The sequence below is a fragment of the Bos indicus x Bos taurus genome, chromosome 22, assembly GCF_003369695.1.
Source record: "Bos indicus x Bos taurus breed Angus x Brahman F1 hybrid chromosome 22, Bos_hybrid_MaternalHap_v2.0, whole genome shotgun sequence".
Lineage (NCBI taxonomy): Eukaryota > Metazoa > Chordata > Mammalia > Artiodactyla > Bovidae > Bos > Bos indicus x Bos taurus.
In genome coordinates this window covers 10,535,457-10,550,446 of record NC_040097.1, presented here as the reverse complement: position 1 = coordinate 10,550,446, position 14,990 = coordinate 10,535,457, and the positions used below count along the sequence as shown (strand labels likewise).

At 42.4% G+C, this 14,990-nt stretch overlaps 1 protein-coding gene and 1 non-coding gene across 7 annotated transcripts in view; one reads left to right on the top strand and one right to left on the bottom strand.

Annotated features, from left to right (window-relative positions):
* The first annotated feature begins 1,070 nt into the window (after positions 1-1,070).
* LOC113881083 lies at positions 1,071-1,176 on the top strand. The gene has a single exon (XR_003507937.1). It is a non-coding gene; the product is annotated as a U6 spliceosomal RNA (small nuclear RNA).
* Positions 1,177-3,264: 2,088 nt separating this feature from the next.
* The window catches only part of RBM6 (RNA binding motif protein 6), an 89,620-nt gene continuing 77,894 nt past the window's right edge, over positions 3,265-14,990 (bottom strand). For 5 of the 6 annotated variants that reach the window (XM_027523509.1, XM_027523513.1, XM_027523510.1 and 2 more), the window contains 13 exons: positions 13,831-14,097; positions 13,292-13,452; positions 12,378-12,475; positions 11,664-11,706; positions 11,442-11,523; positions 11,134-11,219; positions 10,234-10,380; positions 9,442-9,537; positions 7,797-8,057; positions 6,716-6,790; positions 5,945-6,042; positions 4,242-4,371; positions 3,265-3,511 (listed from right to left, as the gene is read on the bottom strand). In XM_027523509.1, coding sequence (XP_027379310.1) covers positions 3,386-3,511; positions 4,242-4,371; positions 5,945-6,042; positions 6,716-6,790; positions 7,797-8,057; positions 9,442-9,537; positions 10,234-10,380; positions 11,134-11,219; positions 11,442-11,523; positions 11,664-11,706; positions 12,378-12,475; positions 13,292-13,452; positions 13,831-14,097 — 1,670 coding nt within the window. In that variant the 3' untranslated portion in view covers positions 3,265-3,385. The remainder of the gene's footprint in view (positions 3,512-4,241; positions 4,372-5,944; positions 6,043-6,715; positions 6,791-7,796; positions 8,058-9,441; positions 9,538-10,233; positions 10,381-11,133; positions 11,220-11,441; positions 11,524-11,663; positions 11,707-12,377; positions 12,476-13,291; positions 13,453-13,830; positions 14,098-14,990) is intronic. The other variant, XM_027523511.1, reaches the window with a different exon arrangement.

Here is a 14,990-nt window from a genome sequence, read left to right as displayed (position 1 = left end):
CAATTGAACAACAATTTAATAGTTACTAATTGGCTGTCTAATGTGTATGCTGTGTTCAGTCATGTGTGACTCTTTGCAACCCCAAGAACTGTAGCCTGCTAGGCTCCTCTGTCCATGGGATTTTCCAGACAATACTGGAGTGGGTTGCCATCTCTTCTTCCAGGGGATCTTCCTGACCCAGGGATCGAACCCATGCCTACCTGTGTCTCCTGCATTGCAGGTGGATTCTTTACCGCTGAGCCACTGGGAAGACATCTCAAAATTAACACAGCCTGGGAGCCATCCATGACTTTTTTTTCCTTGCACTCAATCTGGCAGCAAATTCTGTTGACTCTATTTAAACAGCTGCCCCAAATGCTGTTCTCCTAGTCAAAACCATTATCACTGTCCTTGTTTTAGAAACAGTAGGTCACACTAAAAGGTCACACTATGGGTTCCACACTATAGTGGTGGAACTGGGATTTGAATTAGTAAATTTGGTTTGAGTCCATGCCTTCATCCACTAGAATGTAAACTCCAGAAGGGCGGGGACTTTTCTCTGTTTAGTTCACTACTATATCCCCCAGTGCCTCTGCTGCTGCCAGGCACATTGTATACCACTAATAAATACTCGTTGAGTGAACAAATGAATCCACTACCAAAATTAAAAGTGCAACATTTGCAGCAGAAGCAGCAGAGAGGCTTCAGCAATTCGAGAGATATTTGGATCCTGACTCATCAGTCAAATGGTGGTATACCTTTGTATCCAATTGACATAACTTGCCCACTGGCATTCTTTATAGATACAGTTTAAGGGAACTGATTTTTAAGGTCACATATACAGATTGAAAAACTAGACCATAACAATGCAGAGGAAGGTATTAATTATGGAAAACCAAACTTATACTCTTCTCTTTTGGGGTAAGAAGAAATCTTTCAAGAATAAGTAGAAGGATGGCAAGAGAGATTTCAAACCAGAAGCTTCAGATACACCAGGAAATCTTTTTCCCAGAAAAACATGTTTTAACTAAGGCTTATCCTTCAAGGACATTAAGTGACTGACACTGGGAACTCTTTGGATAATTAAAAAGATGCCTCAGTTTGGCAGCACATATACTAAAATTGGGATGATAAAGAAGATTAGCATGGCCCTTGTGCAAGGATGACACACAAATCTGTGAAGCGTTCCATATTTAAAAGAAGAAAAAACCCCCAAACACCCCATGAGAATAGATGGAAAGGTAGAAATCACTGGATTTCAGAATGGATAACTTCTCTCTTCTCCTGGCTCTATCTTCCTATCTATCTATCTACCTCCCTACCTGCTTCCCTATCTATTATCTACCTTTTGCTCCAGCTGCTATAACAAAATGCTGCAGAATGGTTAAGTTGTAAACAACAGAAAATTTTTTCTTACAGTTGTGGAGGCTGGGAAGTCCAGGATCAAGGTTCCAGCATGTTTGGGTGAGAGCCCTCTTCCAGGCTGAAAAATTCTTGTATCTTCACATGGTGACTTCTGTGGAATTTCTTTTATAAGAGCACTAATCCCATTACGACAGCTGATACCTCCACCCTCATGACATTATTACTTGCCACCTAGCAATACTATCACCTTTGCTGTTTAGGTGATAGTGGTGGTGGTGGGGAACACAAGCATTCAGACCATAGTACTGCCCACACACATAGATTTTTCTACATTTTCATATGTATTTATGTATCTATATATAGCATCCAACAGGATGACACCAAGTTAGAAGGAAAACTTAGTCACTAGTTCAGGAAAAGCTTGGACCGGCTTCCAAAAAAGTGTTTTGACCTACTCAACGAAGGTTGGGCAGAGAGTAATGAGATATACCACAGATGCACTTGTGACTATCAGTTAGACCAGAAGGGCTCTTGGAGTACATCTGTCTAGGGCTGAAAGATTCAAATGGCCCTTCTTCTAAAATACTGCCCTAGTGGTAGCAAGGCCCAGAAGACTTTTGATCAAGGCTCTTGATCCTGAAGCCAATGTACTCCTGTTTGTCTTCCTTTTCGAAGGGGTCAAAAGATTAAGAGGGGTTATTCTTGGACACAGCACAGCAAACTATTTAAATTCACATTTACTGTTGCTAGAAATGTTTATTCCTTGGTATATTCCTCCATCTCACCTCTCCCACCCCTCACTGCTCATCCTGTCCAAAAATGCCAATACCCCTACTCAGTTTTTTGTTTTTATAGAACCCTCCTTGGTCCTCCCTTAGGCATGGAGACTGTCATTTGACCAAAGATTGGCAAAAACCACAAGCCCTGGGCCAATTCTGGCTTGTGACCTGTTTTTGTAAATAAAGTTTTATTGGACCACAGCCAAAATCACTTGTATATGTATTGCCTGTGGCTGCTTTCTTACTATAGTAGAGCTGAGTTAGGTGCAACAGAAATCCTATGACTTATAATATAAAGACTAAAATACTGACTCTCTGGCTCTTTACAGAGTTTACAAACCCCTACCATATACAATCAAGATGTTCCTTCAAACATGCAATTCTCTTCCTAAGAAACATTCTTCCCCTGAGATACCTGAAAAGTACAATTCTTAGTACCCTATGCTCCCTTGAGAAATTATTTTTAAGTTTTAATAGGTTTGCAAGATATAGTAGTCCTTTTAACTACAAAGAATTTTTTAAAAAACCCTTTCCTTTGGAAGCAAATTCTGTGAAATGGTATGAGTGATATGGTGGGCAATAAAGAAAGATTTGAAAGAGGGCAGACACTTCTTTGGAGAATCCTAGCCATGGAGGGAAGGAGAAGCTGGGGCAGTGGCTGCAGAGAAGTGGCATAATTCCTATTATGTTGGCATAATAATTCCTATTATGCCAGCTTGCTGTGGTGATCACAATGTGTGAAGCACTGAACACCCAGCAGACACTCAGAAAAAGAGGTGTCACAACACTGCCTCCCCCGACCACCAACAAAGTCAGAAGAGCACTTCTAAAGGTCTAATGAGTAATAAACCCACATATAGAAATAGGTTCAGCCTTAGCAGTTACCATAATGAGATGCTGTTTTCACTAATTAGATTAGATCTGACAGTATTCATACAAGCCAGTGTTCAAAGGTCCCTGCAACCAGTCCTCTCACACTGACAGTAGGCAGTGTTCCAGGGCTCACTAAAGCCCATGCTGCCATTTCAGCATCACCTCAAATGGGCCCACATCAAGGGATTCTCCCCCTCCTACCATTAGCCCCAACCCCCACCCATCTCTGGGAGAAAAATTTAACCACCCCCCCCACACACAAAAAAAATCACATTGAAAAAAAGTTTATTTAAAAAAGTTCTAGCAGCAAGAACAGTAACAAAACAAAAAGAGAGACAGACAAACAAAATAAGAAGGAGGCTGTGTCCTACAGGACTTGTCTCCACTCTTTAATCGAGTTCTTTATACCGAGCAAACATGACTCTTCGCACAGCATCTCGGTAAGTCTCATTGGACTGTCTCTTGCTGGTTCTTCCTGGAGCTCCCACATTGGGACCCCTCATCCGACTTTCAGTCTGTAGAACAAAGACAAACATTGAAGTGGGCTCTGTAAATTAATTAGCTTCAGAGCTGGTTTTAACATTTCTGGACTAGTAAGGAGAAGAAGATACAGGAGAATTTTTACAGAATGCTTAATTAATAAACACTCAAGATGAATAAGAAGGATGGTGACACCATGACTTCAGGATTCAACACCAGAAATATGAGAAGCCAACCTCTTATACTTGGCATTTTCAGATGGGGACTAAGACAACACAAAATGGGCACTGTTCCTTTGTATCACCTTTTCTATCTTCTTTTCCTGAAACATGAGGGGTGAGGCCCTTCATGAGAACCAGGACTAACATCATGCTCCTCAAATTTTAGCCATCAAAAACCTCTGATGACAATTCCTCTCTGAGATGCCTTTATACCTTTTATTGCTGGTTCCCTGGTTCTTTTCACCAAATTATTCTTCACTCTCAAAACGGCCTGATTCCCACGCTGCCCCATGTCTTACTCTTTGTAACAGTAAAATGAGCCCCATTCCAACTTTTCTCTCTGCTTCCCATTGCCAATCAAACTGCAAAGAGCCTAGCATGCCTAGCTATAACCTAGGAATAAAGACTGAGAGGCTTCTCAGCTCTCAAGTTCTTTGAGAAAGCCCATCTAATAGGCTGGGACATAGCTGTGGGCCACAGAATGAGAGGAAGCTAAGTATACGCCAGGTTCATGACACCCCTAACAAGATGGAAACCATTTCACCTCCTCCGCCGAACCCAATCCTGGATGGCCATATCCGAGGCCTGCCCCCTTCCTCCAGCCAGTGGCCTGTTGGACATAGCCTCCTGTGCTGCTACTGTTGATGCCTTCTTTACCAACAGGCTTACGATCGCTGCAAAAGAAGCATATATACTAAGACACCAGTGATATGCTTATGAGCCCAATAAAAACCTCTGTCCTCTTGATTCAGACATGCCTCCTCTTAAGATTATTAAACAGTTAAAAAAAAAAAAAGAGTATTAAACAGTATCTTTCAGTGCCTGCTCTCTACGAAACCAGCTTTGTCCTGGGGATACAGAGACTAAGACCTGACCCTGTTCATGGGGAAGGATGTGAGAAGGATAATATGTCAACAGATGCTTATAGCACATTGAAAAGCCACTCAGCCACGGATGTGGCAGCAGTACATATCTATTATGGAAATAAAAAATCACAAACCTGAAGGGGTATCATCACAAATGAGGAATTCTAACAAAAGGGTATACCTGAACTGGTTCTCAATGAATGATGAGCTTGTGAGCTAGAAAAAGCATGGGAGGAAAGGAGACACAAGCACAGAGAAGTGAAAGAACGCAACTTGTCCACAAGAGAAGCGGGAGGAGCTGACCAAAGCCTGCTTGAGCCAGACTATGAACAGCCATGAACATCATGCTAAATCATGACATTTCCCCCAGAGGCACATTCTGTCCTGGCTACTAGTTCTTTCATTTACCAATGAAGAGACTTGCCCAAATTTCACTAGATCAACACCTTACTTAAAATCGTTTCATAACCTCCTATTGCCCTAAGACAAAATCTTAGTAAGGTGTTCAAAGAGCATGAACTTCATGAATGGGACTGAGCCAGCCTCATCTCCTTGTCACTCAACCACATTTTCCCAGTATCCAGCCCATCAGGCTATGTACAACTTCTCAAATGCATCACAACCTCTCTCTCTTTTTCATCCATGAAACATGCAGTTCCCTGCAACTAAAATGCCCTCCTCTTCCTCACCGGATTTCTGTGTCTGCCCTACGAGACAAAATATTACCGAAGCCTTCCTTAGTCTGTGTTCAGACAGCCAAAAATAATATTTATCTTTACCCCTGAATATTCCTTGCACTTGGTGCAGTATCTGTACACAGTGGGCTATCAGAAAATTTTATAACTCTGGACTCAAAACTTGGGAGCTCTGTGACCATAAACAAGCACAGGAAGCTACAGATTATATATCACCAACCAACCACTTATTCAACACTTATGTGGCAACCCATTCCAGTATTCTTGTCCGGATAATTCCATAGACAGAGGAACCTGGCCGGCTACAGTCCATGGGGTTGCAAAGAGTCAGACATGACTGAGCGACTAACACACATACACATGAGAATGAAGGTTCCCTGGAGAAAAAGTCCAAGAGTGTGACATTCTAATCAGGTTAATAAAGAGATACAGCATTACTGATGAGAAGAGAAAGGGTTCCCAACCACAGCCACTCCAGCCCTGGTTTTGAGCAGCTAAGCAGCCAATGATTCTTTCACGCAAACATATATACTGCCTGTGTTAAGACAGGTGGTCAAAAGGCTGGGGTGAACCTCATGCTCAAAGAGTTCAGACAGAACCTGCTCCCAATAACCTCACTCTCTGAGATCAGAAAAAGGCAGCAAGTCGGAGAAAGGTGTAGGCTGAGCGAAGAGTTTCTAATTTACCTGTCAGTTTCCCTGGAGTATTTAATGCGTTTCCTTTCTGGAGAATCCAAAGACTGGAGCTTTTCCCTGCGATCATTTCCTCTTTCTTTAAACCTTCCCTGTTGGTAAGGAGAACAGATCTGAGATTTCCATACGAGGGGATGGGGGAATGGGAAAGTTTCACTTTATTCTGGGTATTTCCTATAACGAGAAGGGAATTCAACTGGTAACTCCTGGAATCTCTCACTTTAAACATTCGTGAGAAAGTAGTGGCTTCTCTTAACTGGTAAATTTGGGAAGAACAGGTTATCTTCCCCTCTTCTGAGGAAAAGATAGCCTCCACAGATGGATTCCTAACAATCACATAAGCCTCGTCATAGGCCGGTAAAGCCTGTAGCTGCCTAAGTGAATCCGCCTAATTGTGTGGTCTAAATAGCAAGTCAGCTCTCAGACTAAGGTACTTCCTCCAACTTGGCTTTTAACCGTAAAAGATGCTATTTCAGCAGCCCGAGCCAACATTTTTTCTTTGATTTTAAAAGCTAGGCAAGAAAGAGGAGTGTTATTTGACCTACCCAGAGACCCTAACATTACTTTTGAAGGAACCAATTTTATTAAAGTACAATTTATAAATTAAAAAATGCAACCACTTTAATGTAGTTTGATGAGTTTTGAGAAATGTACACACCATCTTTTGGGGCTTCTTCATTCTTTATCTTCAGCACAGCCTGCATATGTTACATCAGAAAACTAAAAGAGCTGGGGTCAAGGGACTAACATGCCACCAAATCTTACCTCCCGTTCTCTCCTCTCCAGATAGGCTAACTCCTGCTCAGACTGTTTTATCTTCCGGTGGATTTCCAGGTTTTGCTGAGAAGAGAAGGAGTTCTTTGAGTGTAGGTCTATAGAAAGAGTGGTCCGAGCAATGAGTCTAGGCCTTTTCTGATAGCTTTGTTAGGACTGTGGCTTCTTTCACTGGCCAACTCTCCTAAGTGATCACTGTACTACAGAATCAGCCACCCCTAAATCTTGCGTTAACTTCACCAATGGGAACCCATGTTCTGACACACAGATTAGTTCCATGTTGTGGCACAAGGCAGAATTTTATCCTACTTCTCCCTGAAATGTAGAAGACACACACCTGGTTTCTATCTCTTTATCCAAGGTAAATATGGGAGAGGGGACTCTGAAGACACCACTGACGAAAACCAAATACCCACACGCTCTGCCTACCGCCACCATCACCAGCCATCCTGACTCTAGTCACTCCTTCCACACCCAGAGAGAGACATGCAAAGGAACTCCAAGGACACAAAACAACAGATTGCTCTGAGAGTCCCATATTCCTCACGTGTGGCTTCACTACACAATGCCCTCTGGAATATATAAAGAACTTAAGGTGTCTACATGAAGATATGGCAGAATGTGACTCACCTTTCGAGAAAACTGCACCCTGTCAGAGCTAGATGGAACCAGGTAAAGCCACCAAGTATCAGAGAAGTAAAGGGCCTTATCTGAAGACCAACTGTGAGGGTAATAGTAGAGCTAAGATGAGAAACCCAGCAAGTGAGTGTCCTTTTCCATGACCCCTGCTCCTCCTGACTTCAGCACAGCCTCCATTCTTGGTGCCTCAACCCCAGACATATTGCTTGCCTTGTGTCTATACACTGAAGTTTTCTGAAGCTGGGCACAATCTTAATGCAGTGCGACTCATGAGCAAAAACGTGGAAAAACAACTCATTTTTGAATTAGACTGATTTAATTAGAGGAGCTGGGGAAGAGACAGGGTGAGAAGGACAGTATAAGCTTCTTTATTTACTGTAATGCTCAACGATGACAGTCAAAGTTCAGAAGGCCAGGGCCCAGTCCCTAATACCTTGTGCAGATCTGAAAGCTGCTGGTGTTTGATTAAAACTTCTTTATTGGGAAACTGCCTTCTGCAGAGCAGGCAAGCCAGTTTATTCCAGTCAGTGAGTTTGTCTTCTTCGTTCTCCTTCTTGGTCAGCTCCTCCCGCTGTGGGGGCTGTGCTGTGCGGGGCTGTGGAGGAGGGGTCTGCTCCTCCTCCTCTTCCTCCTCATAGTCACTGTCTCCTCCATATTCACCCAGGAGGCCAATCAGAGGGTTTACCACCTTAGGCTGGAAGGAGAAGGCCAGGGATTAACACAACCTCAACCTGTATTTTGGAGAAGGCAATGGCACCCCACTCCAGTACTCTTGCCTGGAAAACCCCATGGACGGAGGAGCCTCGTAGGCTGCAGTCCATGGGGTTGCTAAGAGTCTGACATGACTGAGCGACTTCACTTTCACTTTTCACTTTCATGCATTGGAGAAGGAAATGGCAACCCACTCCAGTGTTTTTGCCTGGAGAATCCTAGGGACAAGGGAGCCTGGTGGGCTGCCGTCTATGGGGTCGCACAGAGTCAGACACGACTGAAGTGACTTAGCAGTAGCAGCAACCTGTATTTGGGGCCTGTTTTCTAGATATTCTGCTATGGGCATCTCATTTCTTCTCTTTTGGTTTGGATAATGAACTGGGTTCAAAACAGGCCCACTGACCACACTGTTCATCTTCCAGATGGAAGCAACATGGCTTGAGCTTGATTTTCCTCCTTGTCCACTGACATAAGCCAGAAAGGTTCCCTTAGAAGTGACACTAGCAACAGAAGAGTGATGAGAAGGAAGAGAAATGGAAACTCACATAGCCCTCAAAGAAAGAGTTTAAAAGTTACAAGTTACTTCTAAAGAGGCAGAGTCATTGTAACCCATGGAGAAAAGACAACTTTCATCCAGGCCACAGAAACCCCTATAGCAAGAGAGATTTAGGAGATGGACTAAAACTAACTAAAGGATAAACACCCAGGTAAATAGATCCAGCTCCTGAATAAGGTAAGGACAAAGGCACGGTTAGGACAGATACTACAGTGAACTGAATCAACAGTGTAGAGCAGCAAAAAGTATTTATCATGAGTTTATAGAAAATGTTAAATAATGACACATGATCATTGGCCTAGCATCAAAATAACTTTTGATTACCTTAAGACTATTACTTTTAAGGCATCTAAAAAATGGGTACCAGTGTTAGCTTTGTTCACTCTGGCAGGCAAACAATAAAAATGACATATGCATGCACCTGACATTTAAGATGTTTTCATGCAGCATCAAACATTAAACAAGCATCAAAAAATAAACATTAGGGCCAGGAAAACATGTTTCCTTGGTCATTTAGAAGAGAAGAATTAACAAAATCAAGATTCTAACTTAAAAATGACTGGCATTCTCTGGTCTGGTAGGAACAGCACAAGTTAGAGAGAAAAAGGACAGATAACAGCCTCTGAGTCTCAAGGAACACTCCTACTAACAGACAGGAAAATGTACCTCATGTTTACACTCAAGAGGAGTCCTTGTCTGTGAGACACAGAGAACTACAGGACCAATACCGAAGTGAGTCATCAACCTTTGAACTTTCTTTCCCATTCGCAATCAGCCCCAGCCCTAGCCCAGCACATCAGCTTAGCCTTACTGGTGGAGGACTCTCTTCCTTCTTCACAGTGGGAGGCAGAGGCTTCTTAAACACATCTTCTGCGGGAGCTGTCCCCTCACTGGCATTTTCCTGAAACTGATCAAAATCCCAGGTAATTTTTTTATATGATACCCATAAAAGCTGGGTTTAGAGTTCACCTGTTGAAATGAGTCTGATTTTCCAAACCTCTTAATTTGTAAAATATCTGTGATATTACTATAGTGATTCCAAAATAAAAAAAGGTTTAAACACATCCCATTTAGTATATATTGAGTGATTACTCTATGTCAGGTACCAGATGGTGCATTTATATACATTATCTCCTTCAGCCTTTACTACAATTCTATCTTGAAAAATATATACATTTAGTGTGTACTGTATATATTTTTCAAGATAGAATTGTAGTAAAGGCTGAAGGAGATAACGTATAGTGTGTACTGTGGAGTACACACTAGTGGAGTACTGTGGAGTACAACAGTTAGTGTGTACTGTGGAGAAGGCAATGGCAACCCACTCCAGTACTCTTGCCTGGAAAATCTCATGGGCAGAGGAGCCTGGTGGGCTGCAGTCCATAGGGTCGCTGGGAGTCGGGCACGACTGAGCGACTTCACTTTCACGCATTGGAGAAGGAAATGGCAACCCACTCCAGTGTTTTTGCCTGGAGAATCCCAGGGATGGCGGAGCCTGGTGGGCTGCCGTCTATGGGGTTGCACAGAGTCGGACACGACTGAAGCAACTTAGCAGCAGTGTGTACTGTGGCGAAAAGGAAGCAGGATTCACAACTCCTCTTACCCTCGTGACTCCTCGGTCTTTTTTCTCCTTGCTGTCTCTTTTAGACGTTTCCTTTTTGCTACTTGACTTTCCTTGACTGCTGGGTTTCTTCTCCTTGATATCTTCTTCCTCAGGGGACCCAGGATCCTGGGGTACATAGACTTCTTGCTGCAAAACAGTTAAGTCTATAGAACATTTCACTTTCCCAGAAATCCCAGGTCTAAGGAGCACAGTTCTCTTCTGAGGGAAAGAAACAGCTTTTTCCCTCTTGCCTAAGAGGAGAACATATCAAACAACCTAAAAACCCACTCCAGGGGTCAAGACGTAGCCAGACCATTCACTGTCCATTTTTCCCAAGAGCAGCACTGTTCTCACCTGTACTGTCACAAGGCATTGATTTTTCTTTTTTCTTTTTATTTTTTTTGATTTTTCTATATACACAACAGTTAACATGAAGATTACCATCTTTAAAATCCACCTACATAATTATAACTCAGTATAAAACCTGAACATTTCAAAAAAACAAAATATACACACCAAAATAAGGACTTCCCTTATGGTCCAGTAGTTAAGAATCTGCCTGCCAATGCAGGGGACAAAGGTTCAATTCTTGGCTTTGGAAGATCCCACATGCTGTGGAGCAACTAAATTCATGCGCCACAACTACTAAGCCCATGATCTACAGCCTGTGAGCTGCGACTGCTGAAGCCCCATGCCTAGAGCCTGTGCTTGGCAACAAGAGAAGCCACTGCAATGAGAAGCCCACTCGCTGCAACGAAGTGTAGTCCCCATTCACCACAACTAGAGAAAAGCCCAGGCAGCAATGAGGACCCAGCACATCCAAAAATAAATAAATAAATCTTTAAACAAATAAATAAATATAAAAGAATGATTTACAAAATAACAAAGCCCCAAACTCACCTGTGTATTGGGGTCATAATAAGTTCCTGCCAAGGGATCATAATAGTAGCCAGTAGCAGAATCATATATGTAGCAGTCAGATGAAGCTAGAGGGAATAAAAGCAGAGCCAGTGTTAGCCCCTGTCCAAAGAAGCCCTTGCTGGGGACTCGTCAAGAAATCTAAAAGGAGGCTGGCCAACCCAAAGCCTGTAGATGGAGCTCTCTGAGTGAGCACCCCTTGTCTCTTTCCAACTTTGTGATCATCAAGATTTCAATTAATGGGCAATCAAACCAGAAAGAACAACAGAGATAAGACAAAGGTTACTCACACTGTTGTCCTTGTCGATTTACATCGGAAGACCAGTCTGAATTTCTGCCACCTCCCCGCCTATCTCGGAAATATTTTTTACCCTATCACAGAAAAACAAGTGAAAATTATGGAACTTCGGATAGCCATTTACCTTAACAATCACCCATTAGAGAGAAGTGAAGATCACTTTTTCAGTCACTTGAGAATCTTAACAAAGCACTCCCCAACTGCTGAAGCCTACCTGATAGTAGTGCATGTGGTCAGAATGGTCCCCAGAATCATTTCTGCAACAAACAACACAACATGCCTTGAGCCTGCTACCGAAAGCCACTTGAGGGGCGCCCAACCCTAACAGATCTGCTGAGAAACTCTATTCCCCCCGTGGCACGGAAAGGAATCAACCCAGATAGCAGCAGGTCTGGTGATGCAGAGACTCCTGAAGGGAGAAGCAGTGGGACTCCTGAATAACTATCTGCTGGAGGAAAACAGCAATTGAGTTGAGGGTACCAGAACAGAGCTGCCCCCTCCCTGTAAGCCTGCCTCTCTGATGCTGCCACTTTCCAGTTACCACTTCTGGGTCAAGATGAATGAAGGAGTAAAGAAGAATAAGATTTCCCAGCACTATGGGGGTATGAACAAAGTCAAGACAGCATTTTCTTAGGATTCCAGGGAGCAAGGATATATTGCAATTTTTTTTGCACATCCAAGGCTGTACCATCACCTGGGGCCCAAGGGGAAAAAAATAAGTACTCAGTACTACTATTTAAAAAGAAAAAAAAAAAAAATCTAGAGAAAGAACAAGGCAAGCTATAGAAAAATAAAATATACATGTGAATCTGAAGCAACTCACACTGGGAAAGCATGCTTTACCATCTGTATCTCCAGTCAGAGGTAAGAGCTGCCTCCCAAACACCTGAGTGGGGTAACACAAAGGAGTCCCATCCCTCTGCTTTACCTTCGTTTTCCAGTGGCCAGGTTTACAGCTACCATTTTCCCAGCAATGCTAAATGGTGGATCAAGGTTCTGCAAGATCTTCACTACTCGAAGAGCTTCCTGGGGAAACAAAGACTCATCTGAACCCAAAGAGAGAAAAGGACATGTCCTATGAAAGAAAACTGAACATGGATTTTCCTTCTCAAAACAAAACAAAACAAACAAAACAACTTTATTAAACATTATGTTCTGGTCATAATTATAATACTAAGAGCACACTGGCAAAAATAAGCAACCCTTAATGAAGCGTTGATCAGAATAATGGTCAGTGTAGCCATCAGTTCTTAGTATCAATTTCAAAAGTTCAAATCCTCTTCTTTTAGTCTGCAACTGTCACTGCATCAGATCCAGTTTACGAAGTCTCTTGTGATTTTTGAGTGCAAAACATAATTTTCATTGCTACCCTCACATTACTTACATGGAAGAGGACCCCACAACTAGAAATTCAAGGCACAAGAATCTATTAAAGCAACACTTTGAGGAAAAAGGGCAAATGTTCTGTTACCATCAAACATAAAACTGTGATTGGTCAAAATGATTTAAGAAATTAGAAAATTCAACAAAATCTTGAAAAGGTTCAGTACTCAGATTTTCCAAGTGACTAAGTTGTCACTTTATTTTAACTGGAAACTGAAATGCCACCAGACAAGAAATGGACCTGGAAAGTTCCAACTTTCTAGGGCAGTCACTTCACCTGAATGAGCCAAAGGAAACAATAATAGGGGTTATGGTACTAAGTGGCACATGACAATTTTAAGGATCAAGTCCTTCAAACCTTCTTGAGGTTTCCATAGTCAGTTGTTCCTAGGCCATCCTGGGGTGAAAGGGTAGGGTGAGGGGCCTGGGGGATGGGGGTGATGGACAACTGCAACTCACTGCGTGGGAGTCCAGGTCAATAAAGCCATAGGTGTGGCCCATGTGCCCTGTTCTGTTCTTGATGATACGGATGTTGGCAGTAGTAAGGCGGACATAGGGCTCCAGCACTTCCACTATCACCTCAGGTGGAGTGGAACGATAGATGCGTTTTAGCATGATTGCTGAACAAACCAAGCACAAATGGGAGAGGAGAAAGGAAAGAGAGAAAGGTTTACAATTTTGAAGTCTTCAGAGTGTATTTTTTTTTTATACTGCAGATGTTACCCTGCTTTACCAAGGGTGATTCTATAACAGAATGCTTGTCAAATACTTCACACTTTTCTTCACAATACTTAGAAATCTAAAGTTATGCCTTGCTGCATTTGAATAGCAACTTGCTAGTTGGAGGATATAGATTTTGTCAGCGAGGCCTGCAAAAAACAATAGCGTCTATAATCAGGTTGAGCTGTTTTACTAGGGTGTAGGAAGTCACAGTATAGGTCATCTATGCCCCAAGCATGGTGGTCACAGACTGGTGTATGTCCTGACAAACCACTTACTTTTGCTTTCCCCATCCTGGCGTGTCTCCCCAGACCATGGTTCCTTCTCTCGGTCTCTTCGGAAGGTGAGCCCTTCCCTTCGAGGAGGCAGATACCTTTCTGATTCTCTCTTTTGATGTCCCAAGCGTGGTTCTTGTCCTTCTTCCCTCTTCTTGGGTTCAGATTCCTTATCAGCTGACCTTGAGGGTTGGCTGGCTTGTTTTTCTGATAGTGCTGGTATGGATGTTTTCTGAGGCTGAGGGTAGGTTACTAATTCTTGCTTGGCTTCTGTCATTAGATGAACAGAAACAGAAAGAGAATCTCCAACAGGTTTTAATCCCCCAAACAATACTCTTATGGTTCCTCCTTACTTGCCAACAAATACTAACACTAGAATGTTTTTATTTTTGTTTTTTTTTTGGCCACAGTGAGCAACATGTGGGATCTTATTTCCCTGACCAGGGATTGAACCTGTGCCCCTGGCAGTGGAAGCTCAGAGTCTTAACCACTATACTGCCAGGGAACTGGCTTATATCCTGCAAGCTGTATGGCTTGCAGGATCTTAGTTCCCTACCCAGGGACTGAACCTGGACCATGACAGTAAAAGTGCCGAGTCTTAGCCACTGGTCCACCAGAGAATTCCCTGGAATATTTTTAAAAGTAAAAAGAAAAAAACAAACCTACCAAAAAGTCCTCTGACAAACTTTAAGCAGAAAGGCTAACAAGACAGTAAATAGACAGTTTACAGAAGAAACTAAGTATTAAAAAAATTTAATCTTATGAGTGAGTTTTTTATCACTTCCCCAACATTTACATCTTTCATGAGACCCTGGACTTTACTATTATAACCACTGATAAGAACAGATTTGAGGACAAAATTATTAAACATATGATCTTTCTAGGAGTTTGCTAGAAACATTTACGTCAAATGTGTTATGCCTAGGAGTCTTTCTTTTTCCAGTGTTATGGTACTAAAATAGCTGCTCAAATTCTGTAAGACTAGATACCCTAGTCTCCTGCAAAAGAAAGAAGAGACCTACCTGTACAAGGCTCATTTACATGCCAATAACTATAACAGGTAAATGTCCTTCAAAATATAAATGATTCATTTCCAATCTCTTTCTATATCAGGATAATGTATCCAGTTAATTGGGGGCATTTTTTTTTTAAACAGTTAATTC